The sequence below is a fragment of the Macadamia integrifolia genome, chromosome 9 (genome assembly GCF_013358625.1).
Source record: "Macadamia integrifolia cultivar HAES 741 chromosome 9, SCU_Mint_v3, whole genome shotgun sequence".
NCBI lineage: Eukaryota > Viridiplantae > Streptophyta > Magnoliopsida > Proteales > Proteaceae > Macadamia > Macadamia integrifolia.
Window position 1 is genome coordinate 23,081,904 of NC_056565.1, and position 26,321 is coordinate 23,108,224.

The 26,321-nt window shown below is 39.6% G+C and overlaps 1 protein-coding gene across 1 annotated transcript in view; it reads right to left on the bottom strand.

The window, feature by feature from the left end:
• Window positions 1-14,842: 14,842 nt before the first annotated feature.
• LOC122089944 (protein COP1 SUPPRESSOR 2) overlaps window positions 14,843-26,321 on the bottom strand; it is a 12,472-nt gene continuing 993 nt past the window's right edge. The window contains exons 3-6 of the mRNA XM_042659723.1: window positions 23,943-24,066; window positions 16,039-16,112; window positions 15,612-15,769; window positions 14,843-15,372 (exon numbers count right to left, since the gene is read on the bottom strand). Of these exons, the coding sequence (XP_042515657.1) occupies window positions 15,206-15,372; window positions 15,612-15,769; window positions 16,039-16,112; window positions 23,943-24,066 (523 nt within the window). The 3' untranslated portion in view covers window positions 14,843-15,205. The remainder of the gene's footprint in view (window positions 15,373-15,611; window positions 15,770-16,038; window positions 16,113-23,942; window positions 24,067-26,321) is intronic.

Sequence of the window (26,321 nt, forward strand, 5' to 3'; positions counted from 1 at the left end):
GATGCAAAGGTTACTTCACTGGACGAATTAGAGGTGGTCAAAGAATTCCCTGATGTCTTTCTAGAAGATCTAACTCAGCTACCCACTGATAGAGAACTGGAATTGCCATTGACTTAACTCCTGGAGCTGCCCCCATATCTAAAGCTCTGTATAGAATGGCACCAGCCGAATTAAAAGAGCTACAGGCATAGTTGTAAGATTTGTTGAAAAATGGGTTTATACGCCCAAGTGTCTTACCTTTGGGTGAACTAGTCTTATTTGTCAAGAAGAAGGATGACAGCCTGTGTATGTGCATTGATTACCGAGAACTGAACAAGTTGACCATTAAGAAATGGTATCCATTGCCATGCATCGATGATCTATTCGATCAACTAGAAGGTGCTAGGGTGTTTTCAAAGATTGATCTCAGATCATGTTATTACCAGCAGATAAAGGGTAGTGATATACCAAAGACAACCTTTAGAACCTAATATGGTCATTATGAATTCTTAGTGTTGTCATTTGGGCTAACCAATGCACCAGCTGCTTTTATGGATTTAATGAATCGAGTATTTCATGATGTCCTCCATAAGTGGGTCATCATCATCATTGATGATATCTTGATTTACTCAAAGTTGGAAGAAGAGCATACGAAACACCTGAGAATGGTGTTACAGAGATTAAGAGAATAGCAATTATATGCCAAATTCAGCAAATACGAATTTTGGCTCAAGCAAGTTGGATTCCTAAGACACATGATGTCTGAGAATGGGATCGAGTCAGACCCAGACAAAGTAAAATCTGTAGTAGAGTGGGAAGCACCCAAGAATGTAATAGAGATAAGAAGCTTCTTAGGTTTAACAAGCTACTATTGGCGCTTTATTGAAAATTTTTCTCGGATTTCAATGCTGATGACTAACTTGACTAGGAAAGGTGTAAAGTTTGAATGGTTAGAAGAGTGTGATAATAGCTTTCAAGAGTTGAAGAAATGGTTAGTGTCAACTCCTATATTAACCATTCCAAATAGTACAAGTGGGATGACAGTCTATACTGACGCATCTAAGATAGGGTTGGGCTGTGTTCTCATGCAACACGGTAAGGTGGTAGCATATGCATCCAGGCAACTCAAAGAGTATGAGAAGAACTACCCCACTCATGATTTACAATTGGCAGCAGTCATCTTTGCCTTGAAAATCTAGCGTCATTACCTGTATGGGGAGAAGTGTGAAATATACAGTGATCACAAAAGCCTTAAGTACTTCTTCACCCAGCGAGATTTAAACATGAGGCAGAGGAAATGTGCTACACCCGTGCCCTAATCAGGTCTAATTTGAACTATTGTGACAGGCCTCGGTTTGGAGATCGAAAGTACAACTGGGTTTTGGCTAACGGTTGCATATTGCCGAAGGGGTAGAGATGACCCCACATATTCGTGCATTGCATGCCTGTCCAATTGGAGGGGATTCATACCTCCCGATCCCAGACGGTAAGTGACCCGACTCCCCACACTTGATTTCTGGCACGCATCAAAATTAGCGAATAGCCTTGAGCATGTCCGAGGGCAACCACCAGTGTAAGGCCAACCATGGGACAGTAAGTTGTTAAGATAGGAAGTTGTCTTGGCCACTGGAAATAAGTCATCGGAAGCAGCCTGGGCCTGGATCCGATGCCTATTTTTGGTGGGTTGACAGGCTATTGTCGAGGTTCCGATGGCCGTGGTTTCAGCCACTTGCATCGTAAATGGTTATGGATTATCCCAAATCATCCTCCACACCTTCCTCTTGATGTGGGCACCTTAGGGACCTAAATGTGTGGGTTCTTGTGCCACGAATTTCATTTTAACCTGATTGGTTCAAAAGAGGTCCAAACCAAACAGACCCTAAGGCCCACTTAAGTTATAAGTTGGGAAATGAGGATTCATTTCCTCATTTCCCTTGTGCCCAATGTAGGAGAGGAGAGAAAGAGGAGAGGAAAGAAGAAAAAGAGGAAGGAGAAGATTAGAGGCTTACCTTAGTGCCAGCTGTCGCCTTGTCGTCAGAATCGCTACCGGAGGTAAGTACAACCTCCTATGCCACTATCTCTCTTCATTTCAACCTAGACAAAGCTAGGAATGGATGGAATCTTGGTTTACAAATCATGTTAAGGTTGTAGCATGTGTATTCTACCCTCCCGATGTTGTTACCGAGCTCAAACCAAGCCCGATGAGCTCTGACAACATGTAATGCCAAAGACCAACTAGGGTTTCAATCATTTGATCAACCTATCTCCCAAATGGCTTGATAAAATTGGAATTTTCTTGGCTTACAATGATGCTAGAAATATCCCCTACAAACTCCACGGAACAAATCCTAGCAATCAGGCTCGAGCCGAAAAGCCCCAAATTAGTTGGACTGACCTAAACCACCATCGGAAACAGCCCACTGGATCCACTGGGTCTATTTTTGGTGGCATATTTCCAGTTAACATGTGAACCTTACATGCTCTCTATTACCTCCACTGAAAACATGTTTAATATTTTTGATGGAAATGCCCTGTTTCCAGTGGTTGTTTTCAATGACATTATTGTCATTAAGAGACAATGTCTGTACATTTTGGGGGTGACTTGTGTAGGTCCCTCCCGATGTTACTGATGTGTACTGATGTACGATTCCCTTTGTGTCTAGACAGTGACGCACACGTGCCCCAAAGCCAGAATTGATTGGATTGGTCGGTGGCCTTACTTGAACCCTAAAACAAACCAAGATCAACAAGGTGAGGGATGGACTGTGTTTATTTCTAAAATGTTTATTATCATTAAATTTCTCACATGTTTAGAATTATATATTTAATTGTAATTATTCAAATAGGATTATGATATGCTACATTGTCATTTTACAATTTTGATATGAATTGTATGGAAATATATGACAGAATCAGGTGTGGCTGAGGTGGTACTGGTACTGTGATCACCGTGTGTTTGGATGTGTGTGTGTGTGAGACAGAATCTAGTGTGTCTGAGGTGGTACTGGTGCCGTGACTGCCATATGTATGTTGCATTTATGCATTGATTATGTGCCTTAAAGTTAGTTGTAGTCGCAGGTTACACTTTCTGGCTAAGGTCTCGCTGGTATCGTGTACCCCAGGACTGCATTTGGAATTGGATATGATTCGTGGTCGAGGTCTTACCGGTGTTGCGTAGTCCATACTCAATTGTGATATGTATGCTAGATTAGGTAAACGATCGTGGGTTACATTTTGTGGTTAAGATCTCGCTTGTATCATGTACCCCAGGACTGTATTTAGAGATGGATTACACTTTGTGGCCGAGGTCTCTCCGGTATCGTGTAATCCATACTAATTGTATCATTATAAAGGCATGTAGTATATATATGGTTAGGTATCACTTCCTATGCTACCCACCCTTGCCAATTGGGGTTGATGTGTTGGATAACCTATTGTGATATATTTGATGTGCCTTTCCGAAGTGCCACTCCCGCAGTACGATGTGATTGTTATCAGAGGTGGGAACTTGTCCGGCATGGCCAATGTGTTACCGGTGCTGTGACTACCAGAAGGGCATTATCAGGGATTTGCTGGGTGACCCATGGACGTATACGGGGACTGACAAGCTTCTAATCACAGCTAGGGTTTGTATCCTTTCGTAGTCGATGGCAATTCCAAGATGAAGGATACAACCTAATGTGCCGTAGTAGCATTTACCAGACTTAGTTTGTATTGTTAGGTGGATAATAAATAAATGGACTGCATCACGAGCATCATGGATTATGTGTTTAATTTTCACAATCATGCATCATAAATTTTTATTGCTATTATCTTATTTGGATGTGCTTGACCCCACCCCTCACTGAGCTAGTTGGAAAGCTCACCCCACGTATACACCCCTTTTTAAATGATGATGCAAGTACTGTGGTTCCCATGGCTGGTGACCCAGTATCTTCTAGGTTGAAGTATGGTGTGAGAACTGGTCGATGCTAGAAGTAGAGGAGCACGATCAGGACTGTGCTTACGCCGCACCATGAGATTGTACATCATATTTTAATACTTCTGGGTATAACTATGGATTTTATATTGTTTTTTAGATTATATTATATGTCATGGATGAATGTAACAGAATAACTCTATTATCACTATTATATTACCATTAGATGTTTTTCCCATTTTATTTATGATTCCGCTACAATACTTTGATTCCGCTGCCTATGTTGGTTTGTGTTGTAAGATTGTGAAAATGTTAAGGTACTGCTATTAGAGATCCTGGTAGGTTTGTAAGATAGGTACGTGTCTTACTCACACCGTCAATATTCCTAATGGTAAGTTGGGTCTACTGGGAATGGGGTGTGACAAGATGGGTTGAACTGATGAATGACTATGATTGTGATATTCAGTATAACCCAGGCAATGCTAATGTAGTGGTTGACGCTCTAAGTCGGAAGGCTCAAACTGTATCACTTTCGTACTTGGCTATCAGTCTACAATTTATACAAGAGGCAATGTTAATGGATGAAATCCTTCTATATGAGGGAGTAACTTTGGAGCTAGAACATTAATCAGATGATATTAAGTAGTTGACTATATGCTTGTTAGCCTTACAGGTGCATCCATCCATCAGACAAGAGGTGATAGCAAAACAATCATTGGATCCTAAGCTGCAAAGGATCATGTTGCAAATTCAAGAGTAGACAATGAATGACCCTGACTTCACAGCAACCAATGATGGGGCATTACTATTTCGGGACAGGTTATGTGTGCCTAACGACATGGAGGTACATTATAAGATTGTGAAGGAAGCGTACAGTTCTGAATACTCACTTCATCCTGGAAATACAAAGATGTATAAAGATATTAAATAAAACTATTGGTGGCTAGCAATGAAGGCTATATTGCCTTGTATGTGGCAAAGTGTCTCGTGTGCCAAAAGGTCAAGGCAGAAAGGCATCAACTATATGGCACTTTTCAGCCACTCTCCGTACCAAAGTGGATATGGGATAGGATCACCATGGATTTTATCAAGGGACTACCCCATGCACCCAAGGGAGGATGCAATTTTGGTGGTAATTGACAGGCTTACCAAGATTGCTCATTTTATCCCGATCAGGACCAATTACTCCATGGATAAGTTAGGCCAACTTTATATGGATATTGCATGAAGTACCAGTAAGCATTGTGTCAGATAAAGACCCAAGATTAACATCTAGATTTTGGAAGAGTCTCCAGCAAGCCTTGGGGACACAAGTGAATTTGAGTACTGCTTTTCATCCACAGACCGATGGGCAATCAGAACATACCATATAGACACTGGAAGACATGCTCAGGGCCTGTGCATGGGAAATGAGTGGAAGTTGTGAAGAATACATCCCTCTTATGGAGTTTGCTTATAATAACAGCTATCAACTACCATTGGGATGGCTCTGTATGAGGCATTATATGGCAGAAGGTGTAGAACGTCCCTATATTGGGATAAAGTAGGTGAGCGACGGATGCTTGGGCCAGAGATGATACAGATGACATATGACAAGGTCAACGTCATTCAGGAAAGAATTAAAGCAGCTCAATCATACCAGAAGAGCTAGGCGGACAACCGCAATAAGGACATTGAATTCCAAAAGGGGAGAAAGTGTTCCTCAAAATCTCTCCTATTAAAGGGTTGCATAGATTCCATAGGAAGGGCAAGCTTAGTCTGAGGTATATTGGTCCATTCAAAATCTTGGATCAAGTTGACTCCGTAGCTTATATGTTGGTTTTTCCGCCTTCTCGCAGTAATGTTCACAACATGTTCCACGTGTCTATGCTAAAGCGGTACATCCATGATCCATCACACGTGTTGCCTATGGAACTTGAATATTTAGAAGCTAATATAACCTATGAAGAGCAGCCCACTGAAATCCTAGATCAAAAAATAAAGACTCTTCGCTACCGCTCCATCGCCTTTGTGAAAGTTCGATAGGTCCATCATTCACTTGAGGAAGCATCTTAGGAAAAAGAAGATGACATTCATGCCAAGTATCTTCATCTTTTTGGACAATAAGGTACTACAATTTTGAGGACGAAATTTTTAAAAAGGGTGGGTAAATGTGATATCCTACTTTCTAAACCTGGTCTAATTTCCCAATTGGTTCAGTTTGGACTTGCAGGACCTGAACCCAAGCGAGCCACGACAGGTACTTTATGGGGCATGGTGGCAAGGGTGACTCTGAACTCAGGTTGGCCAAATGAGCTAGAGTCAATGCCTAGTGAAGTCCGTGTACCCAGGCCATACACTTATACGTACCATGAGACCATGTATGCATAATAAAGATACGTAGCCATATTTTATACTAAGTATGCATGTTGATTGATTTTTTAGAGTAAAATATGTGTCAGGGCCAAGCCCCATCAAAAATCCCAATGTTTAGGTTAAGTTTTGGCCGACTGGTGGGTGGTCATAGGTGTGTCGGACCCACCAGTGTGACCTACCACTCTGGTCATTAGATGTTTTGACTTCACTATAAATAGCATTTATTACCTTTCTTTCACCTCATTTATTGTTTTACACGGTGGGTGAGAAAAGTAAAGAAGAGAGAGAAAAAAGAGAAAGAGGAGAGAGGAAGGAAGAAGAAAATGGAGAAGGAAGTGATTGTCGTGCATCGTCGGGGTCACATCTCTTGAATCCGACACTGGAGTAACAATCCTCGTCTCGAGATCTATGATTTGAGGTGAGTAAAGTCCACATTCCTTAAGCTCTTATGAAACACTAGGTGAAACCCTTCGATTTGGGTAGCAATCCTTTGGATCTTGTTATGATCTCTTGAGAATGTGAATCTAAGGTTTAATAAAGGTTCTATACATTGTTCATGAAGGATTTAAAGGAATACTTGCAAGATTTGTGGAGCATTTGTTGATCTCTTGAACTAAAGAGAAGATTTGGGGTTTTGAAGTGATTCTTGAGCAAAGAGGTAAGATCCACGATTAAGACTTTAGATCGACATTTAGATCTATATTGGAATCATGATTTGGAGCCTTAGATTTGTGAAAAATGTGGTCGAATCGACCTATAATGGTTTCCCCAAGGTGGGATGAAGAATAAAAGAGAACATCAAAAATCCCGGTTCTAACTAGTGGGTGTCTGGGAATGATCGGGCCCACTAATCCAGTGCCCGCCTGTCCTAGGTAGGCTGCTGGCTCAACTAACGAGCAAGATCAGTGGGTGACCTAGCCCACCGGTCCAGACAGTGTTGTTGGCTCGACAGGCGAACAAAACCGATGGGTGACCTGGCCCACCGCTTCTTGCCAGTCGGTCCAAGCAGTGTCCCTGGGTCTTGTGGCGAGCAAGGACTGGTGGGTGCCTTGCCCGCCAATTGACCCACCTATCCTAATTTTCAGGTTTCGATTGGGCCCAAATTTGTTGGGTATCCTTCTTTAGTGATTTTAAACATGTTAGGATCATCATACCTCATTGATTATGACCCTAAAGTGGAGATATGCTAAACCCAACTCTTTTTATAATAGGTTGTACTAGAGACTCATGTTATCGCAGGCTGGATCTTTCTCGTACCAAGGGTGATCTTTGTACAAAACTAGGTAAGTGGGAAGAGGACATTGCATCATGTCATTCTGGTTGTAGACTAGCCATGTCATCATATTATTATTGTGTAGACTAGTCATCCACGTATGCCATTACATGCATTGATGTGTGCATTGTGAAATTTATTTATGACTTGACATGCTGATATCTTAAATTGTTAAATTCTTATTCTTGCCTTGTGATATAAGATGGATGACTACAAATTATTGGATATGATGCTTTGCTAGACTAGATGTCGTAGTCGGCTTGGACACGAATGCATTGTTGGTCTATGGAATGGGACACGGTGGCACTATATAGTCGTACTATCTCATATAGAAGCATGCGATTAAGAATGACATATCCCTGTGCTAGCAGGGGTTCATGTGTTGGGTATATTAGGACTGTCAGTAACTTTGGTGATATAATAAGAGGGCCAATCGTACTGCTTTTAATTTAATGTCGTTGTGGTTTGGCAATTTACTTTAATGTCGCTCTGGGGGAGCATTTTACTTTAATGTCACTGTGGGTTGGCACTTTACTTTTTGGTATCATTGGTTGGCCTTCTCCTGTAACCCTATGGGCATATCGTGGGATGGGGTTCGCAACTCATACCCAAAGCATACATGCATGGTGGTTGCGAGTAGCACATGACTTATGACTTAGAATTGTTGTCTAGGTGGACCAAGATAATAAAATGAATTGCATGGATATAGGTTCATTTTTATTGCACATACTTGTTTGGTCTTTCTTTTCACTTACTGGGCTAGTGAGTTCATCCCACGTGCACACCATTTTTAGTTGATCTTTCAGGTTATTCGACCAAAGAGCTAGAGTCAGGACCCACCGTGAAATTTTCAGTCCAGGACTGGTAGGTCCCTGAAGATCACGGGAACAGGGTCAAGTGTCAGTACAATTGTTGTGCTGCGAGTCAACAACATTGATACCATACAGGGATTCCTTTTTATTATTTTGAAAATGTTACCCCTTTTGTGCTCTGGATGTTTAAATTGTATTTCTTGTGTATATATCATACCTATGGGCACAAATGTAAATGTATTATGTAATACAATTTGGGTATCAATAGTATTGGGATATTTACAGGTATGTATATGTAAGACTTCCACTGAGATACAGATTTTACTTGACTTACCATGTGTATCTTGTGTTGTGGTTACTGCATCAGATGATCCTGACAGGTTTTGGATTAACAGGTGTTAACTCGGTCACCGATCCGATTTTATATGGAACAGGGCATTTCAAGAGCTGTCTTAACTTGAGAAGGTGGATTAACCAAATTGACCTTATCATCCTTGATATGAGATCCCAGAGCTACAATATCAGTGGAGGATGTGTAAAATTGTTGATGAATTGTAACAGCAATGGGTTGATCAATCTTGACCCCAGGAAGCACTCTTGAATTCATTCTAGAATCCTAATCAGTCAAAGGATGGATAGAGACATGATTCAAACCCTCATAAGGCCCCCACAGAGGTGGGAGTAATCTATAAATAAGAGGATCCAGTTGGTGGTATATAGCCAAAAATAACGGTCGAGCATTTAAGAGCATCATTCAGTTTATAAGTGGGGATAAAGTCATATCAGATGTATACAGTAGTGAGGGAAAAGGTTCAAAAGATTTTTCCATAAATAAATTAGCCATCACAGAATCATCATAATCTTCTAAGAGTCCTTTGGAAGATGCCTTTGCACCAACACTCATAACAAGGGAGTAGTAGAGAAAAGAGGTACACAAGTGCCTTTGGATCCCAACATATCATAGAATCAATCCCAGTAGCCTTTAGAGAAGGAGTGTCAATATGCATGGAGCAAGAAGCATCAAAGATATTCAACTTACATCCAATGGGGATCCTAGCCCCCGAGTTTCAAAAATTGGACATTAATGGCAAATTCAGCACATTATCAAAACACCCACGAGGGAGAAGTCTAACAGAAGAGTCCTTCATGAAGGGAAAAAATTGGTGTCACGTAAATAAGACCACACCTCAAGCATACAGAGAAAAGCTCAAACTTTAAAGCCACATAGCTCACATCACCATTAGAGTTCCTGTTTTGGATGATAGACAAACAAGCGCTCATTTTTTGAATAATACTTTAACCCAAGCAGTGAAATGGGGAAGCCCAATCTCCATTGGATTAAGAAAGGTATCAGTAGCCTTGCCAACACAAGAGACAACTTGTTTTATGGCATCACCAAAGAAACAGTTTTCAGGGATACCAAAAACTTGTTCCCAAATAGGAACAAACTCTTGTTCCATATCATAATACTCATCATCTAAAGAGTGGAAAACCAAATGCATTGGGGATCAATTATACCACCACAAAGCAGAATGAAAAACTAAATCCCTAGTCTCAGTGGTCTAGAAGTCAACAAAAATGTTCCTTATAAAAACAACAAATATAAGAAACCCCTCTAGGTTCCCAAAGAGAGACAAGGAAAGAACAGAGATCATCTTTGCAAGGTTTAGGATACCTAACAATATATCCAAAGAACGTGGTAGGAGATGCAAGACACCACCTGTTAGAGGAACTACCAATATCAGCAACCCCAAATATAGGGACATCAGGAGTGAGAAGTTGAAACTAGTTCCTTGTACTTCGAAGCTCGCCAGATGGAGTGAAAGGGATGAGACTGTAGTGAAACAACTCTTCCAAAGTGAGCAGATTGAAGTGATATTTTATTAACCAGTGCAGGAGCAACACATAACCCACTAAAGGAGCAGACCCAAGGATACCGAAAGCGGGGGGATTCAAAGCCATGAGTAAAGGGCTAAAAGGGTGAGAGTGTCGATAAGAGGAAAGGGGTAAATAGTTTCACACCCTACTCCCACTAGGATACCAGCAATGTGAATAGGACACTTACCCATTATATATCTCTACCAGGATCTCTGATAGAAGTACCTTATTCGTCATAACCAAAACACAACTAAACCAACTAAAATAAATGCAGTGAAAATCAGAGTATATATAATCAAAATCAACTTAAACCAATTGGGGAAGAAACTAACGTTAGGCATATTACATAACATGTTTTATCCTTCACAAAAATTCATCAAGGCATGAATATAATATTCCACAAGTTATCATCCAAAAATATGGCATTGGAGAAGTCGGTAACTTCACCCTCAGCTCAAGGTGCAACATATAAACAAGTATCATAAGCACAATTTGGTTCGTGCTCCGTTGGCTCTGGTGTTCATCAGTCACCACCATACTCAGCCATGTAGGAGGAGGTGTCACTGCCCATGGCAGAATGGTACTTGTATCATCATCTAAAAAGCAACACATATGTGGTGTGAGATCCAACTAGCTCAAGGAGGGATAGGGTTCATGCAAGCATACACAGATAAGAAACAATACGAGAAAATAATGCAATTCTTTTCATTTCAATCACCTAGCATACAACTAAGTCAGGTTCATGCAACTACGATGCATTAGGCATTATCCCTGGTCCTGAAAATCGCACTTCGATCACCCAGAGATACAAACCCTAGTCATGATTAGGAGGTTGTCGGTCCTAGAATATGATTGTCAATCACCTAGTAAACCCCTGATAACCCCCTCCTGACAGTCATGATATCAAAATTATCATCAGCCATGCCGGACTAGTTTTTACCTCTAGCAACAATCGCATTATATCACGGAAGTGGCATTCCAGAAGGGTTCATCGAACATACCACGATGGATTATCTAACACCTCACCCCTGTTGGCAAGGGATCATAGCATAGGGATGTAGACGTATCCATAATAATCTATATACCTTTAATAGTGATACAAGTAGTATGGAGTACGATAACCAAAATTATGATCGGCCACATCGCATCCATATCCAAGCCTATCTAGTATACATAAGGTTTAGTATAGGATACACTATACCGGAATTACCATCGGTCACATGACACACTCATTTTCAAGTATGACCATATCATTTATGGTACCAAAATTACCATCAACCACATAGCATATCTATAGTTAAATTTAACTCTAATGCACACCAAATAAATGATGCAATCACCATCAGCCACACCGCATATCCATACTTAAATATAACTCTAATGCACACCAAATGCATGATGCAATCATTCACACGATGATTATGATACCAGAATCCCCTCGGCCACACCGAATCTTGTTTACACAACTAAATCATATCAACAATTTATAAATAAATAAGCATGTTATATAGTTCAAACATATGAAATATAATTAAAATAATGACACATGACTGCTATGGCATGCATACAGTTCTAATAATTAAAACACTCCAAAATAAGTTCAGACCACCACTCACCTTGTTTGTTGACCGGGTGATTTAATTTCCCAAGAATAGACACCCGAATCAAACCCCGCCAGGCCTCACCGAATGTGATCATCTCTGTCATTGTTGCAAAGGTAAACAAGCATTAACACGCGTACGAAAGTACATAAAAGGGTCCCCTAGAACATCCCCCAAAATTGTTCAAAACTATAAATTTGACAATATAGTAGACTCACTAGTAGATGTCCACCTGTTGATGTCCATTCCTACCGGTGGTCATAGCGATGGTTCTGGCAAAGACCAAATAGGTCTCAAACACTCACCGGTGAATGGCCACCAGTTGATGGCTCCTCTTATTGGTGGTCCTATAAATGGGTATGATAGAGACCAATTTGGCTTCACATAACCACCATTGGCTATCAACCCTACCCTTGGATTCCTATTGGTGAACATCCTAGAAATTGTTGAACTTCTCAAGGCTTCATCGCCTTGAGTCCAACAGTCAAGATTCGTTTCATAGGGTTTGTAGAGGGTCTGACCACCTTCCATTTAAGCTCGGCTAATCATATTTCCACCAAGCGATTTGGGAGTTATGCAGATTACATGATCGAAACCCTAACCTCCTATTCGGGACAAAATGGACACAAAGCTCGGGGTAGCTCACTTTGAGCTCGGGAATCATGTGAGAGAGTGCATGCCCGCTATCTTGACCATTGAAAGTTACCAAGGTCAAGGTATATCCCTCCAACCCGGAAAAGCTTCTGTTCACAACCTACCCAAAACTCAAAAATGAAGAGGGGAAAGGTAGGAGAAGGTCCTCTTACCTTCAAGAGCAACCGGTATCAAGAAGGGGGTGGCCGGACGGCTTCCTCTTCCTCTTCTTCTTCCTCTTCCTCTTCCTTCTTCTTCTCCTTCTTGTTCTCCTTCTTTCTTTTCCTCACACGTTGGGTTCAGGTGGGAAATGATCCACCTTATGTATAGGAAGAGGCATTACGGCATGTTTGCCTTTGCTCTTGGTCTCGGCCAAGTTTGACTCAACCCGGTGGTCGGGCCACTTGGATCCACCACCTTGGATTCACAACGTGTGTAAGTCACTAGGGTAGGTTCCATCTACTGTGGGAGCATAAGTGGAGTTGGTCACAACGCACGTAGCTGGTCCCACAGGCAAAGAATGTAGTTCAGCACTACAAAACCCACCGGCTGATGCCCACCAATAGATTTATATTCCTATCGATGGTCCTACTAGTGGTCAGTACAGTGGTTGTACTTTGTTGGTTTTCAGCCCTCTTTTCTCAACAACTATGGGGTTCCCTAGGGATTTGTGCAAGTTCTTTCCATGTCATTTGCACCATGCAAGGGGGTCAAGCAAGGAGGTGTTAGCTCTTCGCTTAGACTTGGAAGGTTTGAGTCCCTTCCAGTTCGACCAGTAAGCCCTGCACTGACAGGTAGTGTCATCCTTTCCCTCTACATAGTAAATTGTTGTGGGCCAAAAATCATTGGTGTTGTCAACATCCAAGGGAAGACCTATTACAAAAGTTCAAATTTGACCCGGATTAGGGTTTGGTGTAAGGAATAGTGTGCGTCTATCGTCCCCCCCCCCTCTCCAGAAAATAGTTGACATTAAACTAGAAACAAGAAATAACACTTTTTTCTAGTTTGATCCTTTGTTACCTTCTCTTCCCAATGGACAAATTCCTTATGTAGACAATCTGTTGGCTTCCAATATTAAGGTTGAATCCTTACTTCCAATAATAGATGGGATCTTGATAGACTTTCTGCCATCTTTCTTTGAATGTATGCAATGAAATCTCAAAAATCACCTTATCAAATGATGAAGATCAATTGCGTTGTCACCTTTCCAAAACTGGTCAGTTCTCTACCGAACTTGCATCCAAATATTTACTTAATTCCCATTTGTCTTCATCACAAGGGACAAGTGATCTGTCTCATGCCAATTCTCTCCCCCCTAATTGGTAGAATTTCCTATACTTACTTCATATCCACCCCAAACTCAGAGTCTTTCTTTGGAGAACTATGCAACGAGGAATCCTTCATATCCTTGTTAGAAAGATAATTGGAAAAAGGATAGATATTGACAAGGCTCTCTTTGGTATGATTTCTATTTGTATTTATTAATTATTTTTTAGAAATTATTTGTGACAATAAATTATGTGTCACAAATAGTATTCGTTTGGTTACTATTTATAAAAGAGATTATATAATGAGAAAATAGATTTCAGTTTTCACCTTCAACTTTGAACTTCGAGCGAGAGAGATGATAGGATTTGGGATTTTTTATTGGAAAAGTATAAAACATATTGAAGTTACCTATTTACCATTGATTTTAAATAGTTTAGCACACGTGCTCATTTAAGGTAGCAAAAATCAACATAAATGATTTGTTACCACAAATCAAAAATAGCTTGAGAGCATTTTGTGATTTGTGATTTATTCTAATTTATTATAAATAGAAATAAGTGCTATAAATTATACCAAACACTTGTAAGAATAGAAATAAGTCAAATAAATACAAATAGAAATCAAACCAAAGAGAGCCTAAACCATGTGTTTTTTGTTGATGTGATTCAGAATATATTTACCATCTGTTTATTTCTTGCCGATTTACTTCACGAATTTGAGCAGGTACTCCTTTGGGTTTACGGCCATATTGCATTGCTGCTAACTCTCTAGTGCAGTTGTTAAACACATCATCCTCAATTCTCACTTGAATTCTGTAGATCTTAAATGGTGCTATTTTTAAAAGTCTACAGATAGCTTTTGAGATGGGATGAATATCAATAAAGTTTAGACTTCATCTAAAGGCATACTTTGTAACTTATTCCACAAGTTTGGACTTCATCCAAAGACTTACTTCAACTTATTCCACAACCAAACTCTGGAACGTGGCCACGGCACACTTTCCAAACTTTCTGGGACATTTATTGGAAATTCAGATCTGTATCGTTTCTTTATAAGCGTATTAGTAGTCTCCATGTAATGCAGGTTATTTTGAATGTAGCTAATAGTAAATTTGATACTGTACTAGTATGAATAGCTTATGTTCCCAACTTCACGTGACGAAATACATTTGATTCTCAGATTGCTTGATCTACAACCAGAAAAGATGATAGTGCTTGGAATGAAGAAATATATCACATGATCTGTAACTCCAATGAGGATCCTATCTCCCGAGTGATGGCTGCACGTCCTCAGTTCAGAATTTACATATACAGCTCGGTATATGTTAAAATGTACCATTTGCAGAAGGGAGACATCACAAGAGTTGATAAATTAGCAGCATATGCACATTCCAAATAGCATGGACAACATAAGAATAGCAAGAGAGGTAATCAAGCCACTAAAATACAGTTCATAGGGTGAGATCAAGCCACAGTTTCAGATGGTGTTATCTCCGCATGACACGGTTGCGTTCTCGTTTACGGAAACGGTCAAGCATGAACTCATCTGTAGCGGCTTGCCTCCGACCAGCTGCATCAATGTTAGCACCATCCACTGGTCTAGTTCCCATGCCATTATCCTGCACACCTTTGTCCTTGTATAGCTCAGGATGATCTGCATACATCACACTTTTTAATCAGTGAAGAATAAAAAAGGAGTGAGAATCTATGACCACCACAACATAAAAACAAGATGACTCTAGCTATTTACGGTATTAACAACGCAATGTTCAATGCATCTAAATTGCAGAGAAAAACTGAATTCTGGAAGAAGCCAATTAACAATAGCTGAGACAAAAGGAAAATCAATATAATCAAGAAGTTAAGACAACCAATTAGCTGAGACTAAATAACCTCTCCGAAGTTTTTCTGCATAATCCCTCCCACGTTGGAAATAATCTGCACTGTAACTTGAGGGGATGTTCAACTCTGATTTAGCCCGACCTACGAGTCTCTTTTCTTGCAGAAGCTTTTTTGCAGCCTCTGTTTCCTCAATATTTCTCAATTTGTATCTAGAACAGTAAAGTAATAAGAAATAAGACCGGTGACATAAGAAGGGGAAAGGAATTTTTCATAATCTACAAAAATGAAAAGGCCAAATGACCATGTCAAACTTTCTTCTCTCATTATCGATTTATCTAGTTCAGTATTTTATCGGTGTGTTTGTAAACTGGGATTACACCACTGGTGCAAAATTGTTAATCATAAAATGGCAAATTTGCCCTAGGACAGATACAGATATAGATACATAGATGAGGATAATGAGTAATGATCAACATACTCAATGGGGAGTTGAATTTCGGCAATTCCAGTAGTCCATTGAGTAGAGCTTTCTTCTGAGTTCCTCTTTTTAACCTGAAAGTGAAACAAGTAAAAAAAGCTCATGATCCTAGGATGATGCCTGTCCTCAAAAACCAGGGAGAAAATAAGTATGTCAAACAATTAAACAACCAACAATAGTTTCTTAACCAACTATGAAGACTATAACTTAAGAATAGTAATAATGGAGGACATGATTGTGTATATGCAACAACAAGCACAGGAGAGACGTGATTAGAGGTATATTACCAAAAACTAGTGGGTGGCAAAACCTGACACCACTCGCTAACCCGACACAAACATGACCTGATGGTTCTGTGTTCAGGTTGGGTTTTACATGTGTATATGCAACAAGCACAGGAGAGACGTGATTAAATGGATATAGCCACAACCTATTGGGTGGCAAAAGCTGACACAACTTGCTAACCCGACACAAACATGACTCGATAGTTGTGTGTTCAGATTGGGTTTTACAGTTTGGGTCAGATTCGAGTTGAACCCAACTGACACAAAGTTTTCAGGTCGAATTCGGGTTGACCCACTATGATCAGAAATCAAAATCTAGAATAACCTGAAAACATATTTAATTCCATTTTTTTAGGGTCTGTGATGGAGGGCCGGTAAGGATAGGGAAGAATTCCCTGAAGATGGGTCTCAGAGTTGCAAGGGAGAGGAAGAAATCGCACTAAGAAAGTGGGGGGGGGGGGGGGGGGGGGAAGAAGAATCACACAAAGCCCTCAGGCTCTCAACACTCAAAACTCAATTCATCATTCTATTCTCTAATTATTCCATCAGTTACAAGCATATTAAATAGGCAAATAAAAGACTCCAACATGGAAACAAATCCTAAAAGGAAACTAGTTCAAAACAAAAATAGGAAACTAACTCAATCTAATAAATTAAGAAACTAATATCTCCTACATATCCTACTTGAAATAAAAGATTACATAATATTCCCGATTAAATAAGATTTACTAAAATCCGACTAGACTAAGTAACCAAATATGGATTGGCCTCATCTCTATCTAGATACCCAGATAGGTTTGGATAGGTCCATGGGTGTGCATCTACATCAACTCCCACGATGTTGAAAAAAACTTGTCCATGAGTTTTGTAGAACTGGAGAATCAACACCAATCGGTTAACATCCATCCTTGCCTGTATGAAATCACCATCGAAACCAAGATCGAACGGTATGAAATCCACGACGCGAAGTTCATTGTTGAAGTGGTGACTCGAAAAAATGAAATTGATAGGTTCACTAAAGAGATCAACCGACTTAAATTTTTCCACAAGTTGATCTTCAACTTCCAACGGTGCCATCTCATCTTCTACCACTAGTGATTCATCTTTTGGTTCGTCTACCTGTCATTTAACGGCTGAGATCACATGGTTGAAGGTAGAGATGTAGAGTGTGCTAGGGATTTGCTATCCGTGCAAAGTCGTTTAGCCTCATCGAGTTTCTCTAGCATCAATTGCATTTGTTGACGGATATCCAATAAAAGATCTAGATCCATTGCCTAGGTTGTTGGAATCACTATGGATGGATACTCCAAATAAATAGAAGTTGAGGAGATGATGACAGAACTGTAAATATTGAGGTTCAACTCTCTTTTTGTAGAAGTTCAACTTGAAACATAAAAAGAAGAGGACATAACGTATGAGGGGGACAGGGGTATACTTGGAAAGGTAAGAAAAGAGGGTGAAGAGGTAATAAAAAGGTGGGGTAGGGATATAATTGAAAATAAGGAAAATATGGGGATAAAAGAATTAAAGAGAAACAGAGGGGCAAAGTGGGGAAATCCCACAATTTAAAGAGAGAAAGGGAGAAAAGGGTTGTCGAGGGTGGGTTTGGGATTACCGACAAGAAGAGAGTTCTTGCGATGGAACCAGCAGTTTCTCCGGCGATGGCTTCTCAGCAGGGAGGACTTCGAACAACAAAAAAAAAACCAGGTATGATTCTGCCTCTCTCGCTCTTCTCGTCTTCCCTTCTCCTTCTTCTATCTTCTGCGCTTCTTCTCTTTTTTTTTTTTGGATTCTGCTTGCTGTTGTTGATTCTTCGTCGACTTCCTCTTTTTTCTTTTTTTTTTCACTTGCTACTGGCGGAAAGAGAAAGAGGAGGCGGTGGGATTTTGCTGGTTGGGAATCAAAGGGAGGAGAAAAGGGAGGGATTAGGGTTGGAGTTTCAACAGGGTTTTTTTTTTTTTTTTGTTGCTCTCAGTCACGGTAGGACCAAAACAGAGAATGGGGAAAGGAAGAAGAAAGATGGGAGGAAAAAGGGGAATGGGATCTTCGCTATGATACCAATTGATTGAGGGCCAGTAAGTATAGGGAAGAATTCCCTGAGATGGGTTTCAAAGTTGCAAGGGAGAGGGAGAAATCACACTAAGAAAGGGGGGGGGGGAAGAAGAATCACACACAAAGCCCTCAGGCTCTCAACACGCAAAACTCAATTCATCATTCTATTCTCTAATTACAAGCATATTAAATAGGCAAATAAAAGACTCCAACATGGAAACAAATCCTAAAAGGAAACTAGTTCAAAACGAAACTAGGAAACCAACTCTAAATAGGAAACTAACTCAACCTAATAAATTAAGAAACTAATATCTCCTACGTATCCTACTTGAAATAAAAGATTACATAATATTCTCGACTAAATAAGATTTACTAAAATCCTATTAGACCAAGTAACCAAATATGGATCGGCCTCATCTCCGTCTAGATACCCAGATGGGTTTAGATCAGTCCATGGGTGTGCATCTACATCAGTTTGACATTTCCAACTCCACAATTAATGATGAAAATTAGTCTCTTAATGTTTGTATATTTATAAAGATATTTTTCAGAATTTTTTAATTCATATTTTTAAATTTGAAAGGAGAAAAATAAAAGGAAGAACAATAAGGTATACTAGGGCAGGTTATCTTCAAGATTATGCCCAATGTCTTTCGTATCAGATATGTTATCGTGTCAAATCATATTGTATTAGAACAGGTTATGCTAGTGTCAGGGTTGAATGACCCAATTAAATTTTTGGTCTATGTTCAGGATGGGGTACATTCGACCCGAATACAAATTTGATCCAACTCAAACATGACAAGACCAAACCCATTGCCACTCCACCACGACCTTTGACGCTGAAAAGGTATAGGGACAAGGCTATGATTGCTACAGACTATTCTCAAAGCAATGCTGACCACACTTTGTTCATTAGGAGATCTAATGGAAAGATTGCTATATTGATCATCTATGCAGATGATATTGTTGTTACAGGTGATGACCTTGTAGAGATTTCTCACCTCAAGATATACCTAGGCGAGGAATTTAAGATTAAAGATCTTGGACAGCTTCATTAGTTTCTTGGTATTGAAGTTGCCCAATCTTCTCATGGAAATTGGAATTTAGTTGTCTCAACAAAAGTATGTGCCTCACCTTCAATCTGAGACAGGTATGTTGGAATGCAAGTCGACAGATACTCCTATTGATGCTAATTGGTCACCTGGTTAGCAAGAAGGTAATCCTATGGATATGGGGAGATATCAGAGATTAATAGGGCGTTTAATTTACTTTTCTCATACACGCGCCGACAAAGCATGTCGTCAGCCTTGTTGGCAAGTACATGCATGATCCTTACTCCTTACACATGGAAGTCATGTTGCACATTCTTTGTTACTTAAAATGTGGCCCAGGACATGGCATCCTTTTACTCCTCATGATCATCTTCAGGTCGAGGCCTGCACGGATGTTGATTGGGAAGATTCACCTACCGACCGCAGGTCTACTACTAGTTATAGCACTTTTATTGGTGGTAACCTTGTTGCTTGGCAAAGCAAAATGCAAGCAGCCATTGCTTGGCCTAGTGCTGAAGCTGAGTTCCGTGCTATGGCCCATTGGCATTTGTGAGCTTCTATGGCTTCATGGTCTTCTCACAAATTTGGTTGTTCATGTTACTCTTATGCATCTATTTTATGATAGCAAATCTATCATCTGCATTGCTCACAACCCAGTCTGGCATGATCGAACAAAGCACATGGAGATTGATCGGCACTTCATCAAAGATAAATTGGATATAGGTCTTATCATTGTTCCTTTTGTTCCCAGCAATGAACTATTAGCCGATGTATTTACCAAGATTCTTAGTAGTAAGATGTTTTATCCTATTATCTGCAAGTTAGGAGGGCATATGTGATATCTATGCACCAGTTGAGGGGGAGTGTTGTAAATGGGAACAAGGGTAGAATTGTGATGTATCTGAGCTACGATGGATCGACCCAAACCCGCTGCAGAACTCGGACTAAGAACCAGATCCAATTTGGGATCAACGTTACTGATTTGGGTTCAAGTTTATTATAATATTCGGATTTTATTTTATTTGTAATATTTTATTTTTAGGTAGTTTCTAAATATGTAAGGAAGTTTCCAATTTGAGTCCTTTGTTTCTAGTTCTATTAGTCCAGATTTTAGGAGATTTTAATTTTATTTTAGTCTCAGACTTTAATTAGGAAGCTTTAATTTTATTTTATTATAAATTTGGCATGTAACCCAAGTTATGGAATAATTGATTGAAGAATAATGAGTTATATTTGAGCCTGCATGGCTGTCTTCTTCACCCCCCCCCTCCTTCCATCTTTGTGAGATCTCTTCCCTCCCTCCTTCTCTCTCTTATTTCCTCCTTGTCCAGCGAGACAACCCCCCCTTCTTCCTCTTCTTCTTCTTCTTCCTGCAACCTCTCTATCTACCCCCTCTTCTTCCCTGTGATGTGGAGTCACACCTGCAACAGAACTGAACCTGCGACTACCACTGCTCCTGAAGTCCTGAAGCTTGTAATCAAAATCCTGCCTGATTCACAGGTCTGATCCCTGTTCTATCACCAGAATTCTTCTCCTCTCTCCTCTTCTTCTTCTTTATTTTCTTCCCTGTCTCTAGTTGTATATCCCTGCACGTAATTTCCACTGCCAAATCTGTTTCAGCAGTCCTAGATCTTGCAATCACTAGTCGTTTGGCCGTATGGTTGCTTGCAATCAAGAGGCCTGGAGATTACAAAGCATTACCCAAGATTTCAGATCAGAAGAAGCCCTGTTTGCTGAGATTCTTCCCCTAGGGCCAGCGCCTCTGATTTCTGTCCAGAGGTTGAAGACAACCTCACAATCGTGAGGGACTCAACCCCTTTGCTATTCTTCTTTCCAACTTTACCCTTCTCTTCCTCTATAATCCTCTTTAAGCCCTATCTAAGTCCCCTTCCTAGTTTACCCTTGAACAATAATCTAAATTCCCACTTGTGCCCACACTTCTAAACCAACCAATTTAAACATTAAGAACTTCCAGCTATTTACAAAAGTGTCATTCCACCCTTACGAACTTCAATCTAATTACTGGACTGCCACTCCATCGCAAACATCAATCTATTTACTGTTTTGCCACTTAATCTTGGGCTTGAGTTGATTGAGTTGCTTGAGTTCTTAATGGGCCCACAGCCATCCAAGTTTGGTCTTTCGAGGCCCCCCGGCCCCACATTGAATTGTCCATTTGGGGTATTTTAGTATTGTACTCATTTCTGGAATGTTCTCTTCTATATAATAAATAGAGTTGGCAAGTGTCCATTAGACACGAGCCATTATTTCCCTCTCAACCCTGCACAACACCTTTAACCACAGCCTGATCAATCTTCCACAATCCAATGAGGAACACTTTTCCAAGAGGCCCAATTCCAGGCTTTTTCCCTCTCAACACTGCGCAACACCTTCAACCACAGCCTGATCAATCTTCCACAATCCAATGAGGAACACTTCTCCAAGAGGCCCTATGCCAGGCTTTTCCCCTGTTTTTGTTCCCTCTAGATTTTTCCCAAATAAATGACAAGCCAATACAGCTCTTGACCTGCTACCCTTAAAGATTCACACAAAACCAGGATTCATACAGATTCCTGACCATAGGATTTTAGACTCCAAACTCTGTATATCGTTTTCATCAACCATATCAGGTCAAAACCAATAATAGGTCCTATTGTTCAGAAAATTAGTTGCTTTATTGATAGAGACACTTGTTTTTAATTTGAACAGAAACCATGTAATCAGTTCACTCATGTCAAACTAACCGTGCAATATTTCTTAAGTAATTAATATTTATCCAGCAATATTTCTTAAGTAATTAATAACTATCTATCTACTTTTCCCCTGTTTTTGTTCCCTCAAGTTTCTTCACAAATAAATGACAGGCCAATCCAGCTCTTAACCTCCTACCCTTAAAGATTCATACAGATTCCTGACCAAAGGATTTTAGACTCCCAACTCTGTATATCATTTCAATCAACCATATCAGGTCAAAACCAATAATAGCTCCTATTGTCCAGAAAATTAGTTGCTTTATTGATGAAGACACTTGTTTTTAATTTGAAGAGAAACCATGCAGGCATTTCACTCATGTCAAACTAACCGTGCAATAATTCTTTAGTAATTAATATTTATCCAGCAAAATTATGAGTTCCCAAGTTTTGACATAGACGTTAGATTAGCCTATCTACTATATATATATATATATATATATGCAACCCACCCTAATAATGATGGGTAATGGAATATAATACAAACTTTGGATTTGAATTGGGTAGCCAAGAAGGCTTCCTCTTTTCTCCCTCTTCTCCCTATCCCTCTCCTCTTTCTTCCTTTGTTTTTTTCAGTTACTATTCCCAGGTACAGTTCACAGTCCCATTTCAGCTTCTTCTCTTTCTTCTTCCTTCCATCTTTCTTTCCCCTATGCAAACTAGCCAATCAGCAAGCCTTTCTCAACCCTATTTTATCAGGAAATAGTTCAGATCAGGGCCAGTGGAGCAGCCAATCTGATCTGTGATTCCTAATCTGGAATCTAGGTTGGTTGGCTGCATCAAAATATCCAAATTTAGTGACATGTTTCAAATTGTTAGGGAAAATAAAAAGTCAATTCTCCATGGAACTGTTTGAACCATAGTTCAAGATCTCGATCGAAACTTCCCAAAATTTTGAGGTATCGAGCCAACCCAAGTCGAGATGGAGGGTCGGATTGACTTTGTACCTGGTATCGACCATATTTTGCACATTTCGACAATTACCAAGATTCGACCAATTTTGACCAGTTTTGGCCCACCCAGTTTTGACTAGTTTTGACCAGTTTCAGTGGTTTCGACCAATTTCGAAGGTTTCGACTGATTTTTACCCATATCTTGGTTTTGGGATTTATCAAAACCGGCCTCGAGATTGAGATGTCTGTCATTGATTTGAACAGCAGGGACCATTCAAAAAATAAGGGAAAGCTCCCTAAATGGTGGATCATTTGGTTGAGATTGGGCATTGCATTTGACATGTGACCTATCCAAGGAGTTCTTGATCTATATTCTGTCACATAATCACAATGCCAAATCATATTGTCCATGTGACAAGAAAAAAAGTAATGGGCATGTGGGGGTTCCTACAACAGGTGTGCAGGGACCCTGTTTTCCTTATTTTTATAAAACTTTACAGCTAAAAACTACATTAATTCTGATTTGTAGAAATAACCTTAACAGATTATTTGTTTATTGTAAATAAGGTGCAAGAAGATAGATAAAGTATTAAATAACAATTTAGATGCATATCAGAAAAGGTGAATAAATCGAAATCTAGAATTCTGTCTTCAAGATACTTCTATACTAAAATATAAAAGATAAGCATACACAATAAAGATGTTTATTTTATAATACTATTAAACACCATCAGCAGCAGGTTACAGTAAACCTAGATATCTTTTGGCATTATATTAAATTTAGCATCTAATTAAATAGGTTCAAAAGAAAAGGCATTGCAGAGCCAAACCATCAAAATTTAGCATCAGACAACAGCATCAACAACTTACCTTAAGATGCTCTGGAATGGCATATAACTCAGCCTCAGCACGCTTTAAGTCATTCTCCACTTGATTGGTTGAATCAACATTCTTACCTCTTTTCTTTGCCAGTTCTTGCTCAACATACTTCAGCCTGTTAGATAATGTGAAAAGAGAAATCTGAAACATCTAAACAACTAGCACGAATATCCTTCAGAAAGTTAATTTTCAGCGGTGAGAAACAGCAAGTTATAATTTTTTCCAAGGCTTCCAGATATTGGTTTCAAATGAGAGAACTTCCACCAATGTCAAAAGTTGAATGCTGTCTAATAGTCAAGAATCAATCATAAATCTTCCATTAACTTAAGAACATAAAGAACCAGTTTTCACGAAGCTGGGGTCATGCACTCTACCACTCAGAATCAAAGGAAGTGGGTGCGGAAGACTCTTAAGCATGTATCTACTTGTAAGGGAACCCTAGCCATTTGGATGGGAGCTTAATGCCATTTACCATTTCAACAACTGCACGGCTATCCAAACTAAGCTTTCCCATTGTGATTCACACACGAGGCACAGAGAGAGAGATTAACAACGACTAAAATGCATCCTAAAGAGCTTACCTAGTGCACAGAGAAATAGAATTTTCCTCAGATAACATAGGTATTTTTATAGGTCCCTCAGCATAAGGGAGTATCCAGGATATATTAGGTCAGAACCAGGTCATTCAATAGGAAACATCACCTCCAGGCCATTTTATGCTCAACTTTGATGGATTCTCGTGGAGAAACCAGAGTCCTTTGGAGATTCAAGGAATGATCAAGGATAGTGCTGGTTTGGTCTTAAAAAGTACATTCGGGCCCCATGGGGAAGGTGAATTCTATAAAAACAGAATTATTTTCTTCGAGACTGGGTTTTGATTTATCTCTGAAGGCAGGCTTACAAATTTAGCAGCAGAAGGTTACTTTTAATGGTCAACGGATGAATGAAAAGAAATATCATTCACGCATCAGATCAAGCACATTATCAAACTGGCATCTCAAGGGAATATTTCTTGTGCTTGGAAAGCGAGATGAGTGAATGATGACACTGACACCTTAGCTAAGTATGGACTAGTCCATCCTAGGCTGTGTGTTGGGGTGAGATTACCTTTGTGAGAGTGCCTCTATGTTTTATCCTTCACCTCTTGTCTCTTTCTCCCCTTGTTTCTTTTTATTTGTTTGTGGGCTGTTCTTCCTTAACTGGGGCTTCCTAGCATTGGTCCCCCTATTATTGTTGTACTTTTAGCTGCTTTTACTCAATAAAATTTAATTAACTATTCCTAAAAAACACATGAAGCAACTTGATAGCAGAGTACAACTAATGCAGATAAGTCACTTAATTGGCTTATTTTATTGCAAGTAAGCCTTGGGTTGGGTTATGTATGTGTTGGGCCTTTGATCTCATGGTTTTCTTTGTAAGGGGCCACTTTAATGGGCCTAAAATATGGGTAGAAAGTAGGAAAACGGGATTTAATTTTTTAGTTTAGTCAGAGATTGGTTTAGGCCTTTACTTTTTAGTATTTGAGTCTGTTTTGAGTCTTCTATATAAGTTTGTAAGGGGCTACAACATTGAACACGAATTTGACTAAAAAACAAAAACAAAAAGCTTTGTGCTGGAGAACTGTGAGATGCAGTGCTGTGAGAGACAACTTGGGTGAGATGCCTTAGAGAAGAGTGAGATGCTCGACCCAACCTATTCCCCTACCCCCATTCTTCCCTTCATACTATCTGTCATACTATCTTATTTTATTGAATTTCCTAAAAATCCTACCTGGGATTGGATCACTTGTGATTCGATCTTACATTAAGAGATTTTGGTTATAAATATATCTCAGCAACTACCCCTCCAAAATTTTACTCTTTTTTTTTTTTTGGTCGCTAAAGATGGTATGAAAGAAACTCTCTACCAGGTAGTTAAATTGAAACTGAACTTCTTCTACCTTCATTATTTTTAGGAGAAAGATAAATTTTGATCATAATAAAATGAAGATGAAGAAGAAAATATATCTACATCCAGACATATATATAAAATCCCTAATATTTTCAGCAATCAGCCAACCAAGTCCAGTAAGCAAGTCAGCAAGAGGCATCAAACAATACCAATGTTGCAAAAGAAAAACAAATATTCTGAATTCTCAACTCCCAAGACCTTCAATGAGGCTCTCAATTTTGAACCAATAAACATTATTGCTAATTTACCATGACCACTGAACCCAACGGAGAAGACAGTAGATATCAACCTGAAAGATGGATACAAATTTAGCTCTTACAACATCAAGGCTTTAACTTCCAGTCATTCCTTGTGTGATACTCCAAGTTTGAATGTCAAGAAATGAATTGGATGTCATCCTGGAGCAACGATGTCCGAAAA